The 17155-nt window shown below is 43.4% G+C and overlaps 2 protein-coding genes across 4 annotated transcripts in view; both read left to right on the forward strand.

The window, feature by feature from the left end:
• The window catches only part of LOC141948050 (cell surface hyaluronidase CEMIP2-like), a 55114-nt gene that overhangs the window by 33942 nt on the left and 4017 nt on the right, over window positions 1-17155 (forward strand). The window contains exons 18-21 of the mRNA XM_074880014.1: window positions 419-627; window positions 11736-11918; window positions 13836-14049; window positions 14811-14912. Coding sequence (XP_074736115.1) covers window positions 419-627; window positions 11736-11918; window positions 13836-14049; window positions 14811-14912 — 708 coding nt within the window. The remainder of the gene's footprint in view (window positions 1-418; window positions 628-11735; window positions 11919-13835; window positions 14050-14810; window positions 14913-17155) is intronic.
• The window catches only part of CEMIP (cell migration inducing hyaluronidase 1), a 114365-nt gene that overhangs the window by 29596 nt on the left and 67614 nt on the right, over window positions 1-17155 (forward strand). The gene's annotated exons all lie outside the window — the stretch shown is intronic.

The following is a 17155-nucleotide window of genomic DNA, read 5'->3' on the forward strand; positions in this document are numbered from 1 at the left end:
CAAAGATGTGGATTCCATTAGATAACTGGATGTAATCCAAAGCCTGTTGAAATAATTTAAGGCTTTTCTGTATTTTCAATGGAATAAGCCTGTTTTTAAAGTGCAGTTATTTGAATTAATAAAAAAGAGTTACTTTGTGATATTCTCTTGATTACCCTTCTCCCTTAAGATTTTGAATAGTGAACGTTTTTATGGCGCTGTACAATTCATATCTCACTTCATGGTGTCCCCACGAATGGCTGCAGATGCTATTTCTGTTTTACCTTTTTATTTGAACTGGAAATGTTTCAGTGACTTTCCAAATGTTCTGAGCTCTTCATTGGCAAAAACCACTTACAGGATGATGATCAAATGCACGTGTTATGGCTGCGCCTGGCTGGTTTAATGGATATGTTTGTCATTTTCCTTTCACCCTCAGCTTTATATTCAGGCCAGACGCCCCGAGAATCTGACCTTATCCATTGCCAGAGCAGCATACCATTCCCATCCCTTGCGGTTGCAAGGCGTGAACAGAAGAGCACCATACCAGCAGTACCAGCCTGTTGTGATGCTTGAGCAGGCTTATGTCATCCAGTGGGACGGCAGAGCACCTGAGGATATTATCCTGTACCCGATCAACTTCAACAGGTACTCCCCTATGTTAGAAAATGTTCTGTTTTCAAAAGATCTGGAGCTTTAACAATTTCCCAGGTTATTTACACTCAAATGCCTGGGCAATTTCTGAGAGGTGGAAGCAAGGTGTTAATGGCTGGCACTTACTGAGGCAAAGAGATGCCTCTGCTTTCACTTTATTCCAGCTTTTTTGATGTGCAGAGACGTTTCTCTTTCCAGAAAGTTTTGAAACAGACTCCAAGTAAGCCCTGGCCTGCTGTCCCTGAAATCCCTCCAGAAGAGCTCTGGCTCTTGTTCGTTTGTTTGTACTAGTTGCTGCACACATAATTTATCTCCTATATATATATAAAGTGCAGAAATACATAAGAATGTGCACAGAGCTTTGCATCTTCTGTAATCCAAACAGCACTACTTCTTTTTACATAAAGTTTTAAAATGCTAGGACTCAGTACAGCAAAATTGTAGGCTGTACTGTATTTATTTCCCATGTTTTATTCTAGCATTATATAAAAGCAGGGTATATCCATTTTAGGTACTACTTTTTTCCCTTGCAATCTGTTTACTTCTGCATCATTTAATTTATGGTATTTAGTACCGTTCTTACCTCAGTGAAATTACTTGGGCTTTGCACTGGTACAACTGTTAGGAGAGAGTCCTGCAATCCAGTCAGTTTAGTAGTGAGACGTTGCCATGGTTTGCACAGATGAGATGCTGCAAGAGATGAGCACCACGAAAAAACCTGGCCATCACCTTGGGTTCTGCAGTCTATGTGACTCCTCAGTAATTGATAAGAACACAATACAATAAAAGGACAGAGGTATGCAAATGAAATCTTCCATGATTACACACAACCCAGCCACACACAGGCTCAGGTTTGCACAGCAGGTTTTAGATAGTTGACATGAGAGAAGTCAGAGGCACTGAGGACGTGAAGCAGCATGTACTGCTGGTAAATCTGGCGGGTTCCCAAGTCCACCCACTATTATCCATCAAACCCCACACCCATCCGCTTGCTCCTCCAGCAGAGTGTCATGGCTGTGGTTTTAGATTAGGATAATTTTGGCAAAAGCTTGAGCTTTTGGTTTCCTGAACGTTGGGGCTGAAGAAATTTGGGGAGAAATACTGTCCTTTGTTCCCATTATGAAGCCCCATGGGAATGTAGCTGAGAAAGGCAGTGTTTCCTCTTTATACATGCCCATTATAGCGAGTGACATATACCTGGTCCTCTTGATTTAAAGATGTAGTAGCTGTAGGGCCATGACCGAGTCACTGGAGGATCAGTGTTGGGACACTCCTGTCACAGAGGAATTATTAGAATTAAATCACTGTTTTCTGTATTAATATATCTTTGTGCACTTTAAGGAAGAGGGAATCCATTAGTCACTCACAGACAAGCTGAGCTTCGCAATTATTATCTGTCTTAAAATGATTAGCTGTTTCCTTGCAGTTGCAGAGCTAAGTCTTCTGCCGGATAACTGGCGGTTACTCTATCACTGTGCCAATTAATACTTGCCAAAGCTTTGGCCCACGGTCTTCAAGCACAGATTCAAATTTGAAGGCAGCACTGGGGCTTTGGTAAAACTCAGCTTGAAGTTTAGCTCTTGTTCAAGCAGCAATTTAACTACATTTTTACTATTGAAAACCACAATGTGGTTATGGTTCTCTTTGTCTTGTGTGAAGCCAGTTATTTGAACAGGGCAAAGGTTTGTAGATTTTTCTGATCCAGAAACAGTTGGCAAGGTATGTGTTTTGAACTATAAACAAGAAATACACTGTAATGAAGGAAAACCGCAATTTTACTTTGTTTCAATTAGAGCATCTTGCTAAGAAATAATTGGGAATGAAATGTGTGGCTGATCTTGTGTACACCTCAAGTATGCTGGATGCTAACTAGTGCGAGACTTAAGGCTGATGCAATGGCAACAGTGAAATGTGCAGACTGCATGCAAAACCAAGTGTCTGCCTAAGCATTTCCGTGTATGACCTTTATTAAACACTGTATTCCAATCATTTCTGGAATGGAAATCTCAGACTGTGGAGCCCAGTGTAATCAGAAAATCAGGGAAGACTTTTACCTGTCTCAAGTGGCTTTATGTTCTGTTCATTCTTTTTTAATCCAAAATACTGAATAATCTGCCAAAAAATAAGCTCTTAACATAGTAACATCTGTGCAGAATGTGTGATGCAAACCAAAAAAATGTTTGATGAACTTTCAGCAGTATTCTAGGATTAATAATTTCAGATATAACCTGAGTGAACAGTTAAACTATTTTTAGTCTTGTTGTTGTGGAACGGTGGATAGATATATCCGGGATGCTGCCTTTGCAGCTAGATAACCCTCATGCTTCTGGAGTGATTTGCTCTGTGCTGGCTAAAGGAAGGTCAGAGGGGAAATAAGGAATTTGACAGGGAGATGTGTACCAGAATTTGGATTTCTGTGGAGGTCAGGCATAGCACTGATGTTGAATACTTGCATGATTAACACTTTCCCTGCCTCTGAAGCACTGTAGAAAGACCCAGTAGAAGTCATGCCAGTTGAGAATTCTATTAAAAGACTGGAACGTTCAGATTCCTGGGGTGGGCAGGAGCTGGTCAGGATGAATTCACATGACTCAGCTGAAATTGGCTGCTTTCTGCAAGCTGCAAATCTTGTCCAGTGAGTTCGGAGGCATTGCTCAGGTGGATTTGCTCAGCGGAGAAGGACACCAGTTAGAGCACAGTCTCTGAGCAGATCTTTTTCTATCGTGGGCACCTGAAGAGTTGTGGCAGTACTTGTGTCTTCCTCGCACTGATTCAAACTGTGTTTAGTGTAATTCTTCAGTTACTTCGCTTCCATCAAAATATGTAGCTAAACCCAACAAAATTGCTGTGTCTCCATGTGCTGCCATCTGCGCCCAGGTGGTGCAAAGAAGCTGTTTAACGTGCACCAACTTCCTTTCCAATGAGAGGTGTACGTGTTTGCGTTCGTCAGGGTAGCTGTGTCACTAGCGCTGATTGATGGGTATACATAAAGCCATGGGGAGACCTGCAGGCTGTGTTTTCAGGCTGCTGGGGAACATAGCTGTCTCAGCAGAAATGCCTTTTTAAGCCATAGATAGGGGTTGTCTGTCGAATGGCTGGGAGTTTCCCTGTGAGGATGAGAAGGCAGCTGGGTATTGATGCTTCTGGAAAGAGGTAATGCAGGACATGTAACTTCTGAATGTTTTGGCAAGCGAACAGAAGGAGAGTGCCAGCTGGAATTTTAATGACCAGGAATGAAGTGTCCAGAACCAGTCCAGATCTGCTGAGGATTGCTCTCACTGGGCATAAAGTGTGTGTGAAACCTTCATGAATGGAGACTTCAGACCCCTTCTCCATGGGCTTCTTCTCTTTGTTGGAGCTGTTTCTGCCCCCTCAGAGCTGTTTGTATGTTTTCTTGGGTTTTTTTTTTCTGCTCCACAGAAGTATGAGAATTATCTGTAATACTGAGTTAAGGGTTTTCCTCAAAATTAGTATCCTGAGGCACAAAGGCCCGCAGAGAGCATCAAGCTTGTTATGAGAGGGGTGAGAGGCTGGTAAGCCAGGAGGAAAGGATGGAAAACATTATTTGGTTACAAGTAAGTGCCTCCTTTCAGGTGCTGGAAAACAGTACAAAGATTGGCACTTCATACAGTAAGCAAAGTCAGAAATTAAGTCCTTCAGTTTAATGACCTAGGCTTTGTGCAAATTTTCTAATCACAGAAGAAGCTAAGGCAAATACTATTATCAAAGGCACAGGGCTGTTCAGTAAATCAGCCAGGCTTCTTTGTGCTATCAGCACATCTAAAGATAAGAATTAAATCTCCTCAAAGCACATATCTGAAGTATAGTGTAATAAGTTGTGTTGTTGAAGCAGCTTGAAAAGCAGTGGCAATTAGATTAAACATTCCTTGTTTTTAATGAGCACAGGCAAGTATCTCTATACTTGGTCTGTTAAGGCTCAGAGAGAAGGGTTTTCCCTTATTAGGACTCTCTGCTGTGGATTGACAGAAAGAATTCAGGGAAATGTGAGCAGCTAATAGTATCGAGGGTATTTTTTGTAGGGAGATTGCCACAGTCCTGCAAACAGGGGCTTTCCTGTGTACTGCACCTCTCCTGGTAGATGTTGGCTCCAAGGACAGTGCAGGACAGCCTTCCCCAGGCTCTCTTCATTGGCATGCTCTTAGCTTCACCTGGAGTGGTACGATGAGTCTCCTAACACTGATGTACTTTGGTGCCTGTTGCAAGCATTGGATCCTTAGGAAAGCCTTTAAAAAAAAATGGCAAGGGAGGGCCAAACTTCTTGTCAACAGCAAGCAAAAAGGCAGATGTCTGTGTGAGTGGTTAGGCACATGTCCAGCCTTTCCCCCGCTGCAGTGTTTGTGCAGGGATGGGCACAGGTGCACTGCTGAACTCCGGTATTTGCTAGGCTGGAGTTCTGCACTAGGGCTTGTTATCCTATCCACCACTGAACAATCTTAAATTATGTGAAGATTCAAGAGCCTGGAATGAGCTTGTGTCTAAATTCTTCATTAAAAATAGTGGAGCCTTTGAACGCTGGGTGATATGAAGCCTCCAGGATGCTGCAACCCATGCAAAGGTGGAGGCTTCAGTGCAAGCAAAGTTACGCAGCCCACGTCTGTGCTGAGACTCTGAGGGACTCATTATATTTGTATTTGTCAGGGTTGTGTAGGCAGGTGTTTCTCCTACGGCTTCTTATTCAATGCCAGTCTGATTCATACTTTCAGCTACTTGTCATTTTTGTGATTAAATTCCTTAGCAGTGATAAGGTCTGGAGGAAAACAAAGATAACAAGACAAGGCTAGAATGTGCTTGTTGCAGACTTGCCCAGTTTATGGATATTTCCTAAATTATTTCTTTTTCTGACTAGTTCTAAATGAGCTTTTCCTCTTGCTTCCCAGATTGATAAATGCACAGGAAGGCAAAATTAGTATTTCAAAGTGCAGCTAACAGTTTAAGGCTGTGACTGCTTTCTTGTTCTTGTACATACATGAGTTCTGACTTCGATCCCCCAGATCTGGATGTAATACAAGTAACACCAACACTATTTCCAATAATAATAAGTGCTACTTGAGTTTCATAGTCTGCCCTTCTGATAACATCTGTAATTCAGAGTTAATCATCCACACAACACAGAAGTCAGCAGATATATTTGAATTCCCTTCTGTCTATTTAAGTCCCTTAAACTACCTGCAGGTCAACCATGGATGAAAGCCAAAAGATATTTTTTTTAAAAGTGGAAAGAAGCTAAAACATTTGCCAGAACACCAGGTTGCAGATTGCACCATTTTAGTACAACTGGACCAAAGCGAGTGCTAACATCGCTTTTTTGAGTGATCCTAAAGCCCCACCTTTGCCTCCCCACCTGCATCCCTTGCTGCTCTCTGTCCTCTGTGGCTTGCGCTTGCAAGTGGCTGGGATTAACAAGGTGACTCTGAGGAGAGACATCCTTCCTGAGCTGATCATTTTACAGCACGAATTAGAGCAATCTGAGCATCACACAGTCCCCAGATGGCTGTGGCAAACCAGGCTGCTTGTCACTTTGAAGCATGGCACATGAAACCTGAAGGTTTTCTCTTGCTTTTACCCTTCTCCTGGCCCAAGCTTGGGGCTCCTCAGGGCCACCAGCCTCTCCTGACCTGATGTGCATCCGATGCATAGCATCAGGAAAATACAAAATACACAATAGTCAGCAATACAGTACTTGGGAATGCATTAAAAAAGATACAAATTGAATTGGGATGTTATTCCTCCACGAAAGCATGTAGGATGGGAAAAAAGATGATGAGATGATGTACTGTATTTAAATGCAGGAAGTTCTTATTTTTGCTTGAATACAATTGTCTGTGAGCCAAATGCTGGCTGAGTCAGACCTTGGTTTCATGAGTATCAGCAGAAGTGTACCTCAGGGTAGGATCCCTTCTATAATTTGTTGAGCTGAACAAAAGCAAAAATAATTTTTTTTTGCCTAAGGAGGCACGTGGGTAAAACCAAAAATTTGAATTTATGTTAAGAAATGGCCTATGCTTTGGAATTTTTAATGGCATTTCCTAAATGGCAACATTTAGGAAAGGCATTTAAATCCCAATACACACAACTCTAGTCAGCTAGACACATACTTGTTACTATCCCCGCAGCAAGCGGTCTTCCAGGAGAGTCTATCCTTAATAACAAGGTCCTGAAAAAAATTTCTGGATGTTTGCCCAGTAGCCGTGTTTGTCATCCTGGTGGTTTGGAAGTGTTTAATAGACTTGAGTTGAAGGCAAAAAATTAAAAAGAAATCTAGAAAAAGAGAAGGAGCGAGTGACAGCTGCAGGGAGCCAATGGGAAATGCGGGTTCAACGGAAAGAGCTGGAACTGGGAGAAAGTGGTGAGGGTGTGTCTAGGTTCCTTGCAGCCCTTTCTCCACTCTTCTCAGCACCTGTGAGATGTGTGGGTATTTCTTGCTCCATTTTCCCCATCAGTGATGCTGGTTGGAGAGGAGGTGGCTTGTCCTGAAAACAGGTTTTGTGCCAGAGGAGATTCAGCCTGGTGCTGGGCAGGTTGTTGTGAAGTTCAGAGATATTTTTGGAGAGAAAACCCAGCTGTATCCTGACTGAGAGCAAGGAGCATTGACCTCCTCTGATTTGTTCTTAGGATGGGTTGGAGGCTTTGCTTTTTTTTGTCTTTTGAAGTTCAAAATTCAGTCTGTGAGAGACAAACTTCCCAAAGCAGCATGTAGGGATTTCTGCTTGGTTCCCATATTATGAACAGGAAGGTTTCAAATTCCCAGTTGTCTCACTCCCTCTGAAAGTTCAGCTCACGTAGATGTTGACCAAAATGTCAAAGGTGGTGTTTTTAAATACAAGTAATAACAGTTGGGGGAGTCTGACTCACTGGATGGAAGTCTCTTGTTTTTTCGAGCCCAAGGAAAAAATAAGTAATTTTCAGTTGTACTCTATGGCATTCCCTCATTGGCTTACCCCAGATTTTCCTCAGTGAAATCAGGATTTGGGCTGTGCACGTCCATGGTCATCAGCTACGTGACACACCACGTCAATAAATGTGGTGTAGCTACTCTCTAGAATAATATTCATCAGCTTAGAGGTTCCCTTTGCTAGAATACAGCCAGGACTGACATCCAGCATAACCAGCAACCCCAGCACTAGATCATACCCATTTACCCAGGACTGATACTCCATCTGATGTAGTCAAGGGGCACATTCACAATATTGAGCAAGTGTTATTTGTCCTCCTCCAGGGGGTGAGAGTCCTAGACATGCACTCTTTCTATATTTACTCCAGTCAAATCTCATCTCCAAGTTACATGACTCACTTTACATCCCACCACTTTCACGTCTCCCCGCCTTTGCCTGCTTGATCACGTTTCTCTGAGTGGCTTTGCCTTTGGGAGTTTGGGGTTGAACTGGGGGAGTGTTCTGAGGGTTGTAAATGAGGTATGTATATGTGTACGTGCAGATCTCTATCTACCACATGTCCAAGAACAGGAAGCCTCTTGCCTGCTTTTTTGCCTTTCCCTCGTCCTTTTTCACTTTTGCTTATCCCAGGAAGCCTGCTCATTGCCAAAACATCATTTTTTAACACTTTGTCTGACTTTTTTGCTTCACCTGAAAGAGCCAGAACTGGTTACCAATATCCTGATTAAAAAAGAAAGGCTTCTTGGATTTGTTTCATCCACCCATTTCCCAAAGGAATTAAACAGACTAAACACATTCATAAAAATGCATGAAATGCACCGTGGGGATTGTTGAATGCCAGTAACAGAGGGGCAGAAGTGTCAGGTTTTATACATGCTGGTGTCAGCAGACACTCAGAAATTTTCCAAGTGGTGTTTGAAACTGTTAGGACCCACTAAACACTGACTTTTTGCTAGTGCATATTTAGCTTTTCTCCTTCAAATGCCTTTTTTTTTTTTTTTTTTTTTGTAAAACACATAGGAAAATGTTTACCTGATTAAGAACAAGAATGAAAAAAAAAAAGAACGCTCCTTACCTATAGAATGAACTGAACTTTATCACTAGAAAAGGTTGTGAACACAGTTACTTAGTTTTGGGGTGAAGATATCTTAAATAGCTCAAATTAGTTTCCTACACATGTAGTATGACTTTCACTTAAACTAACAGCCAATTCCAAAGTCAGACTTTCCACTCGAGACTATTTTTATTTGTTTCTCTTGCAAGAAACTGCTAAGAATGAAAGTTTAAAAATAAAATGTCCTCTGTATTACTACATTGGACAGCATTTTGTTTATCAATAGTCTGATTTCTACCCCTTGTGTTTTAAGTGGTTTTTTCCCTTTGTTTGTGCTGGTCTTTAAGCATAAGAGCATCTGAAGCTATGGATGTTCCCACAGCATTGAAGCAGGGGTCTGAAATTACTCTGAATTAATAATTTGGGATCTACTATGAATTCAGTGTTCAGAATTCATTCTTCTTGCTAGCGCTGTGTGTGTCCCTAAGCCTCCGGGGCACCTGCAAATGAAGATCCCAGTTGATGGGACGGTACTGAGAGCAGCAGAACAAGGACTTAATGCCCTACAGGATATTTAGGCTGGTTAAAATTTTTCTTATTCTGCAGATATTCACCCCAGAGAAGCAACTGGTAAATAAAACAGAATTGAGGGGTTTAAGCAGATAAATAAGGCAGGAGCCACAGTTTATTGACCACCAAAAAGAGGAAAGAGACCCAGCCAGGAGGTCCTTGGTGGCCAGTGCAGTGGCTGAGGAAGGCACACGCACATCTGTTTGACTTTGAACGCAACTTCCAAGATGTCCCATGCCTGATTACTGCTTATTGCCTGAGGTTGCATTTCTCCTTCAGTTTTGTCAATGGCTGGAGAACAGGCATCTAACCCTCATCCGCTGGCCAGCTGCAAGGCAGCGTCCTGTGGACCGTCCTGCAGTAGTGCTGATGTTTCTTGCTTTGCTTTTGCTGGAGATGGTGGAGCCCAGTTCAGCCACGCAGCCAGGTATTTGGGGGGGTTTACAACAGATTTTGCGCAAGCCGAAGAAACAGAACTGAAGTAAAGAACTAAATATGAAGCGGTTAAAATACCGCTAGATTGAAGAGAAAATAACCTTATTCTCTCCTATATTTACATAAAGGATAACTTCTAATACCTTCCCTTCTCATGTCTCAACCCAAGCCCTTTGTTGTGGGAATGTACTTATTTCCATCTCTTCCTCCACAAACTCCAAAGTAGGTGCTTTTCATTTGATCTTTTCAATCTTGATATAATTTATTTCAGCATTTCACTCAGCCTGCTCACGTGCACACTAGACTCTAGCACTCATATTCCCAAATGCCCCGGCAACTCAAGATGGTCACAGCTGTGGGTTTTTTCACACTTTTTTTTTTTTCTTTCACCCTCAGTTTCCTTTCTAGTGCCTTTCTCTTTCCCCGGAGAGGTGGCAGTCAGTGTAGCACAGCACCAAAGCTGGTTCCCAGCATCTGAGGGAGATGACAAGCCCTTTTTGTGACGGTGTCTTCAGGGGATGAAATGTGCTAACGCAATGCAAATCACCATTATGAAACAGCCAAATGTCTTGGGACTCCATCCTAAAAATATTCCACAAATATGGCTCTGGTGCATTTCTTTCATTTCCTCTAGTCAGAGGTCAAATCGCCTGAAAATATATCCGTTTTCTAGCTGTCCTGTGTTATAACACAGCTGGAGTTGGTTAAAGTCTAGAGGGCAGTATGTGGCTTAAGCTGATGGGTCTTTGTGCAGCTTTGATTTATTATTCCAGAACAGCCTGTCCCCTCTTCCATCCTGTAGATAGTTTTGTTTTGTTTTAATGAGAAAACTAGAAAAAGACTGAATTAGCTTTGCTTTTGTGCTCTCCGTGTGTAAAGCAAAGTAGAGGTCTAAGTATGCAGATTCTCAGATTTCTCCAAATCAAAGTGGTTTCCCCCCATTTATTGCTCTGCAGGCAGGGATGGGTGGCAGATCATTTCAGGGGAGCCTTTGGAGAAACTTTGTCTTCCTGACCTTTGCAGGACCTAGAAAGACAGCCAATGAAGGTGGTATTTGTCTTTCTCTGAGCCAAAGTTATATTCTCACATTTTAACCAGGAAGCCAGGTAGTTAAAAGAAAACCTGGATGGTTTTGGTAATACAAGGAAAGCTAACCACAGTACTGGTTCAGGCACCTTTGTGTGGCACACTGAGCCACTTCAGAGGGCTAATAATTAAGCTAATTATCTTAGTATTCAGTTTTTCTTTTCAAGTGTAAACAGCTTGTGGCTTTCTGCTTTGCACAGTACAAGTGCATCCCACAGACAGGAAAGGGTGTCGGGATCTTTTGCAGAAGATCCTTCCCATCAGTATCCGAATTACACTATAGCTGCATCTTTTGGCCCTGAGTCTTGTAACAAAGGTTTCTAGTTTGGAGCCAGTTTTTCTCTCTGTGAGGGTGGCAATGTGAATCACAGGATAAAGGAAGCCATGGGGGCAATTTTTTTGTAAATGTGCATGCTGAAATTGTGGTAGACAAGAGTTAAAAGATGGTTTAGCTTTACCCTTAGTTGTTCTAAACTGACGTTGAAGAAAGAGCCGGGGAGAGGGAGATTTTAATGGAAACCGAAATAATAAACTTTGCTGTAAAGTGGAGGAAGCAGGTCGCTTTAGACGGTGGCTCTGGTTCAAGTCAGAGATTACTTTCTAATTCCTGAATCTGTGCCCCCGGTGAAATGTCTGCTGGATGCCGGTTCCCTGTCCCGCAGCAGCTCCGGATGAACTAAAACAAGCCCCGGCTGCCTCAGGAGACGTGAGTGGGTATGTGACTGGTTGTACCTCAGCCTTATGGGGCAAATCTCTGGTTTTAAGGCATCCTGGCACCTGACTCAAAGTCCTCTGAGGTCAGCTGGGGTCCCCGGATCAGACCTTCATAATAAGCAGCCGTTGTTTCCAGACAAAGCAAAAAAATCTGATTTTCTTTGGCTTTGAGGGTTTGTTGTGTTTTTGTAAAGGAGGAAGAGAACCTCAAAGGACATGTTTTTGTTTTCCCCTGAAGACTGTACTCTTGGCTGCAGACCATCTCTCTTGTACTCAAGCCCTTAAGTGCATTTTCTCTCTTTCCCCCCGCTTCCCCTTCTTGCCGACAGAGGAGACTGGCTGCGTGTTGCCCTCTGCTATCCCAGGGAATCGGTTTTCCAGGTGGTGGCAGATATCTACCAGCGACGGACAGGGACGGTGCACAGCGTGAAGCACTACCTTGCTGCCCCTTCCCGGGCCAGTGCTCTCAGCAGGACTGGCGAGCGGCTCTTCTACTTCGACAGAGCATCGGGGTGAGCCCTGCCTTGCCCCTGAATGGGCAGCAAATCCTTGGGGTCTTTCTCTTACCAGTTCCAGCACCTCCTTTCCCTTTCTCTTAGTTAAAATTCAGGCCCATCCATCTTGCGTGGTCTTTTCACTGATTTCAGGTCAAAATGGATTTATAGGCTGGAGTACCTGGGGTAGGTCCATGTCTGTATCACCAAGAAGTGATTTGCATTCCTGTTAAGAAAATCGCTGTTTTCTTGGCTGGACTGACCTGCTTTGAGGCATCCCTGCTGCTCAGATTGCCTCAGCTGTGGGTGCAGTGTAAATATTTGTTAAAATCCATTGCACCCCAAAGGGCCATGAAAAGGAGCCCTCTTGTGACTGCTGCAGCTCCAACACTGAGATAGTTTGAGAAGTTTCACCTTCTTCATATTCCCATGAAGAGAGATTTCTAAAATCATCGCATTCTAAAAATTAGATTTTGTGAAAAAAGGAGAGCACCATATTACATATTTTGAAGGCAGGAAGAGAGTCCTAGAGATTTTGCATCATCTTTATAAGACTCTAGGACACCTTTGGTTAAAAAAACATATTACAAAACTGTGTTTCTCAGTCATCTAAAATAGGGAGGAAAAAAGTGTTTTGTGGTCTAACCATGGGTCCCATGATGCTTCACCTGACTAAGTAGCTACTTCAGGAATCAATCCACAAATGCCAGATTTGAAAATAAAATGGAATGTATTTATTCATTCAGCCATGACACATGAGCAGTCGAATCCCGGAATGCCATTCCTGTAACCGGGTTCCTTGCTGATGGCCAGGTCTCTGGCATCATAGGAATTGTGAAATAACAATTTGCTAATTAATCCTCCTTTTCTTTTTTTTTTTTTTTTAAAAAAAAGTCACCAAAATTCTGTAAACAGGTTGTTTACTACTGAATAGTGGGGAAAATGGTTGCACATGTGGGTCTGTGGGGGAAGAGCAATTAGCTGCCAGCAGCCATCTGGACCTGGTACATGCAGATTGATGGGTCTAACCTAACTTAATTCTGGCAGTATCAGCCTTTTGGTTCTCTGTCTAATTCAGCAGTGATTTTTTTTAGTCTTTCAGAGTACAGAAGTTACGGGATTGGCTTTTTTCTTTTCCTGTTGTTGTTTTTTAGACTTTATTTTATAATGAGTGGGATGTTTCCCCTTCTTTTTTTAACCCCACATGCTGGATTCTTGGAAAGGAACCAAGCTTACTCATTTTTTCTTCCAGACAAATAGAAACAAATATTTAGTTTTAAAAGAAATAGAATGAAAAATCCCTTTAAAGCTCATGTATCTTTTTGATCCTGGAGCTGAACTGAGCTGTTTATGTAATTTCCTCAGCCTGAATTGCAGAATGGACACGATTGAAAACATACTTAGAACAGCTAGAGAAAAAAATGAACTCCAAAGGCCAGAAGACCTGGCTGCCTTCGAGCTTTTGTCATGCATGCCTAGGGCTAAGCTCTGCCTGCGGGCCAAGACCCTGCAACGCAGAGCTGAAGGGGAGATGCTGATATTTCCAGGCAAGCCTGCCTCCTTCTGCACAACAGCCGGAGCACTGCTGCTCTTTCTCTGGTGGGATGGCAGCACGCCTGGGGGCAGCATGGGGTGTCTGGGACTGGAGGGGGTGTCTGCCCCACACAATGCTTGCCTGCTGAAGGCAGCTGGCTTGGATGTATGGGCTGCAAGCGCTTCAGGTCTCGTCATGCCAGGACGAGAGGGGAGCTCCACCTGCATTCTTGCAGGACCCATTTTGCAGTGGGTGTGCCATATTACACCAGTCTAAGACAGAGCTGGTTTGTGATGCTGGGAATGTGAGGGATAATGCAATTTAGCAAGTGCAGATCGTGCCTCTACTTAGCTTGTCCTCTAAACACACAGTGGCTCTGATCTCTCTGCTCTCATTTGTAGGTACCTATTTGTTCACCTGCAAGCCCATGAAGCTCGTAAAGGACACAGTTACTGCTCTCAGCAAGGCTGCGAACGTATTAAAATTATGGCGCATATGTACCCAGGGGACTCCTGGAGCTGTGGCCCAAACCCCTTCCCGGAGAGGCCAGCAGCTGCCCAGCGCCCCGTGTCCCGGCACCCGGCCGGGCCGTGCAGGGCGTGTGGGGCCCCACAGGTACCACCCACATGAAACAGCATCTGAGGTTATGCAGTGTCTGTGCAGCCACATGAGGTCAATCTGTTTTCACAGCATATATAGGGAAAAGCTATAGGGCATTCCCACTTGTGATTCTGCCCAGTATCATGTAACCTGGGTAGAGGGAAGGGGTTTGCTCTGATTTTTTTCAGATCTTTGTACTATGTTTCAAAGATAGCCTCAAAGAAATTGCCCAACTCAAAACGTGAATGCACATTCATGACACCTTTTTTCCCCATTTCTTTCTTTTAAACAGGAATAAAAGGACTCTTGAGAGGGCTCAGATTGGCTTAGCTTTGAATTCCAAAGTATGACTTTGCTGCTGAATTTCAAACTGGGAAGTAATTCTGGTTAATAGGAATAACTGGGAAATTAGAACCAGGTTCTCTTCTCATTTACTGAAAATTCACCCCGCTCTAAATCCTGTAAAATTGTTTCAGGCTCATACAGATCTGCACTTGAGTTTATAGCCAGGCAAGATATATGAAATTCATACTCAAATTTTGAATTTATTAAGTGGCAGAATGACCATCAGAGGTCCCTTCTAACCAGCATTGCCACGAGCCTTTGATAAATGGTGTCTTAATAATGAGCACTTGTGAACCAGGATCACAGTTTTAAAAAAGAATTCTTAAAAGTTTTGCAATCATATATACAAGCGTTGGTACCTGGTGTCATTTTGTTGATGAAAACCAGTTAGCAAGCCAGTTTTTAAGTCTCTGTCTCTGGTGTAATTGCAGCTTGCTATCACTAGCACACCCTCAGTCAAGTATATAAGGATTCAGATCCAGTCTCTCAGCAGGGCGGACGTACAAAACCACTTGACATCCGCGTTCATTAAGGTATGTTGTGTTTTTCTGCGTTTGAAATGGTGATTAAACAGGGGAAACTTTATCTCCAAGGAAAGTTACTGCAAAATCTTGCTGAGCCTTGGTGGAAGGAAATGGGAAGTTCCCCTGGAAGAGGCAAGTTCATTGTTCTTTCCTTACAATTAACTTCATTAAAGTCACTGGGAGTTAGTATTCTATTCAGATGAGGATTTGAGCCCTCAGGGAAAAAAAGGCCTTTTATCACCTCAGAAGAAGAATTACCACCACCACTCTAATGTAGAGGAAGGGGGCAGGGGAAAGCACACCAGAAGTCATTGTTTACAAAGGATGTGGGGGGAAAAACAAGTTTATTTTTCTGATTTTCTCTGTTGGCATTGTACTAAAAGATAAAAATAACTATATTTCACTACTGAAGGCATTTGGAGCTGTCAGGTAGTCCCTGCACATGCCTTATATGCCTGTCTAGATGGTGAAGAGTGGCTGAAATCACGCTTGCAAGGACACTGTCCAGGCTTACATGCCTGTGTGCTACTGAATTATAATTAATGCTAACAAATGCCAAGCAAAGCTGGTACAGCATCCTTAAGGAGTCTGAGCAGTCAATATTTCTTGCCTCGTGCACTGCATCATCAAAAATTTATCCAAAACCATTAGCAAGCAGGCAGCACCCTCATCTGTGGTGAAGTGCAGAGACCTGCGTGTGTGCAGCACTTGTGGGACAGGCGTAGTATCCTCAAAGCGTCTTTGCCTTTTCTAAAGCTTTAATGCAAAGTACTGTTTTTCAAAGGAATTTTTATTTCTGACACATGTACTCCTAGCTGAAGTAAAGGATGGGCTATGCAAATGATGAAGACTAATGTCTAAAGGACGTTTCCTACCCTAAATCTTAAAATATGCGAGAAATTTAGAAATAAAGAAGTGAAGCAGAGGAACGGCCACTACCAAAGCACATGTTTTGTTCTTGTTTTGCTGAATGAAATGCAAAAGTCAGAAATGTTTTACAGTTATAATCCCAGCTTCCCCAAGGACTGAGTGAACTGGGTGCGGCATTGCCCTGCTCCAGCTCCCGTGGGGCCACATGAGCCCTTGTGCTGTCTCTCAGTGGGTCTGCAGTGTGCGGGCAGGGGCAAGACACCCAACAGGGCTGTTTCTTTGGCCAGCAGCTCACGTTTAGTTCAGTTTGCAGTGGTGGTTGCTCTGTGCTCCGTGTGCATCCAGACTTTGACACACTTCCCAGGCTTAGGAGTGTGAGACAGCCAGGACCAGGCAAAAGATTTAGTCTGTCTTTGCTCCTCCTCACTCCCCTCTGCCCACCCATGGCCTGAACATTCATGTTTCCCTTACCCTTGACCCCCCTATTGCATTCAGCATCATCCGACATCTTGCAGAAGCCACTTCTTAACACTTGGCTCCCTCCTTCAGTCTGGCCCTACAATTCCCTGGAGGCATTCACATGTCTCAGATTGTTGGGATGTATCTGAGCTCCCTGGTGCCTGCGGGTTTTGGACGACTATGTGGATTACAGTGGCGTGTTGTGTATCCCGGGCTCAGCTTTCTGAGAGCCTGAACTGGACATGCTGTTGCTCTCCTTGGTGGAGGTTGTGTCCTCCCAGGCTGGGCCCCAGGGATGCTGGGGAGATGCACCAGTGCCCAGCACCTCAGAGAGCCTTTGCCTTTCTAAAAGCAAATATCGTGGCACATCCTGAGAGGTGTAACCTGGGGAAAGAGCCTTTGCTGTAGGAACGGAGGAGAGTAGGAGACACTTGTGCAACAACTTCTTTGAAGCACTGGGGCAGCCCTACCAAGAAGGAATATTTTGGTTCTGATATTTACATTTTGAGGGAAAACAAAAAAAAACCCCTGACAACCCCATGTGTCGCCTCTACTCCTCCATCTGCTGTCTCAGCACCTCTCCCTTGCTCCGTGGTCAAATCTGCTTTGCCAAGTGACAGTAATTTGCCCCACATGGAAAGAAGCTGTGTTAAGACTGAGCTAAGCATTTTACTCCCAGGATTCTCGGCTTCCCAAATGTATCCTCCTAATACACAAAAGATGCTGATGATCTCATTTCTCATGTTTTTGTACCCCATTGTAAACTTAGGGTTTTGCTTCCTCTTGCCACTGACCATCTATCAGTGATGTCACTTCATCTGTACTAATTATACATTTAAAATTATAGGGTGTACACCCTTGATATTTTCCTTGCTTGTAACTCCGTTATGGAGAAGCATAATCAGAGTCTGAAACTCCTCAGC

The sequence above is a fragment of the Strix uralensis genome, chromosome 11 (genome assembly GCF_047716275.1).
Source record: "Strix uralensis isolate ZFMK-TIS-50842 chromosome 11, bStrUra1, whole genome shotgun sequence".
Lineage (NCBI taxonomy): Eukaryota > Metazoa > Chordata > Aves > Strigiformes > Strigidae > Strix > Strix uralensis.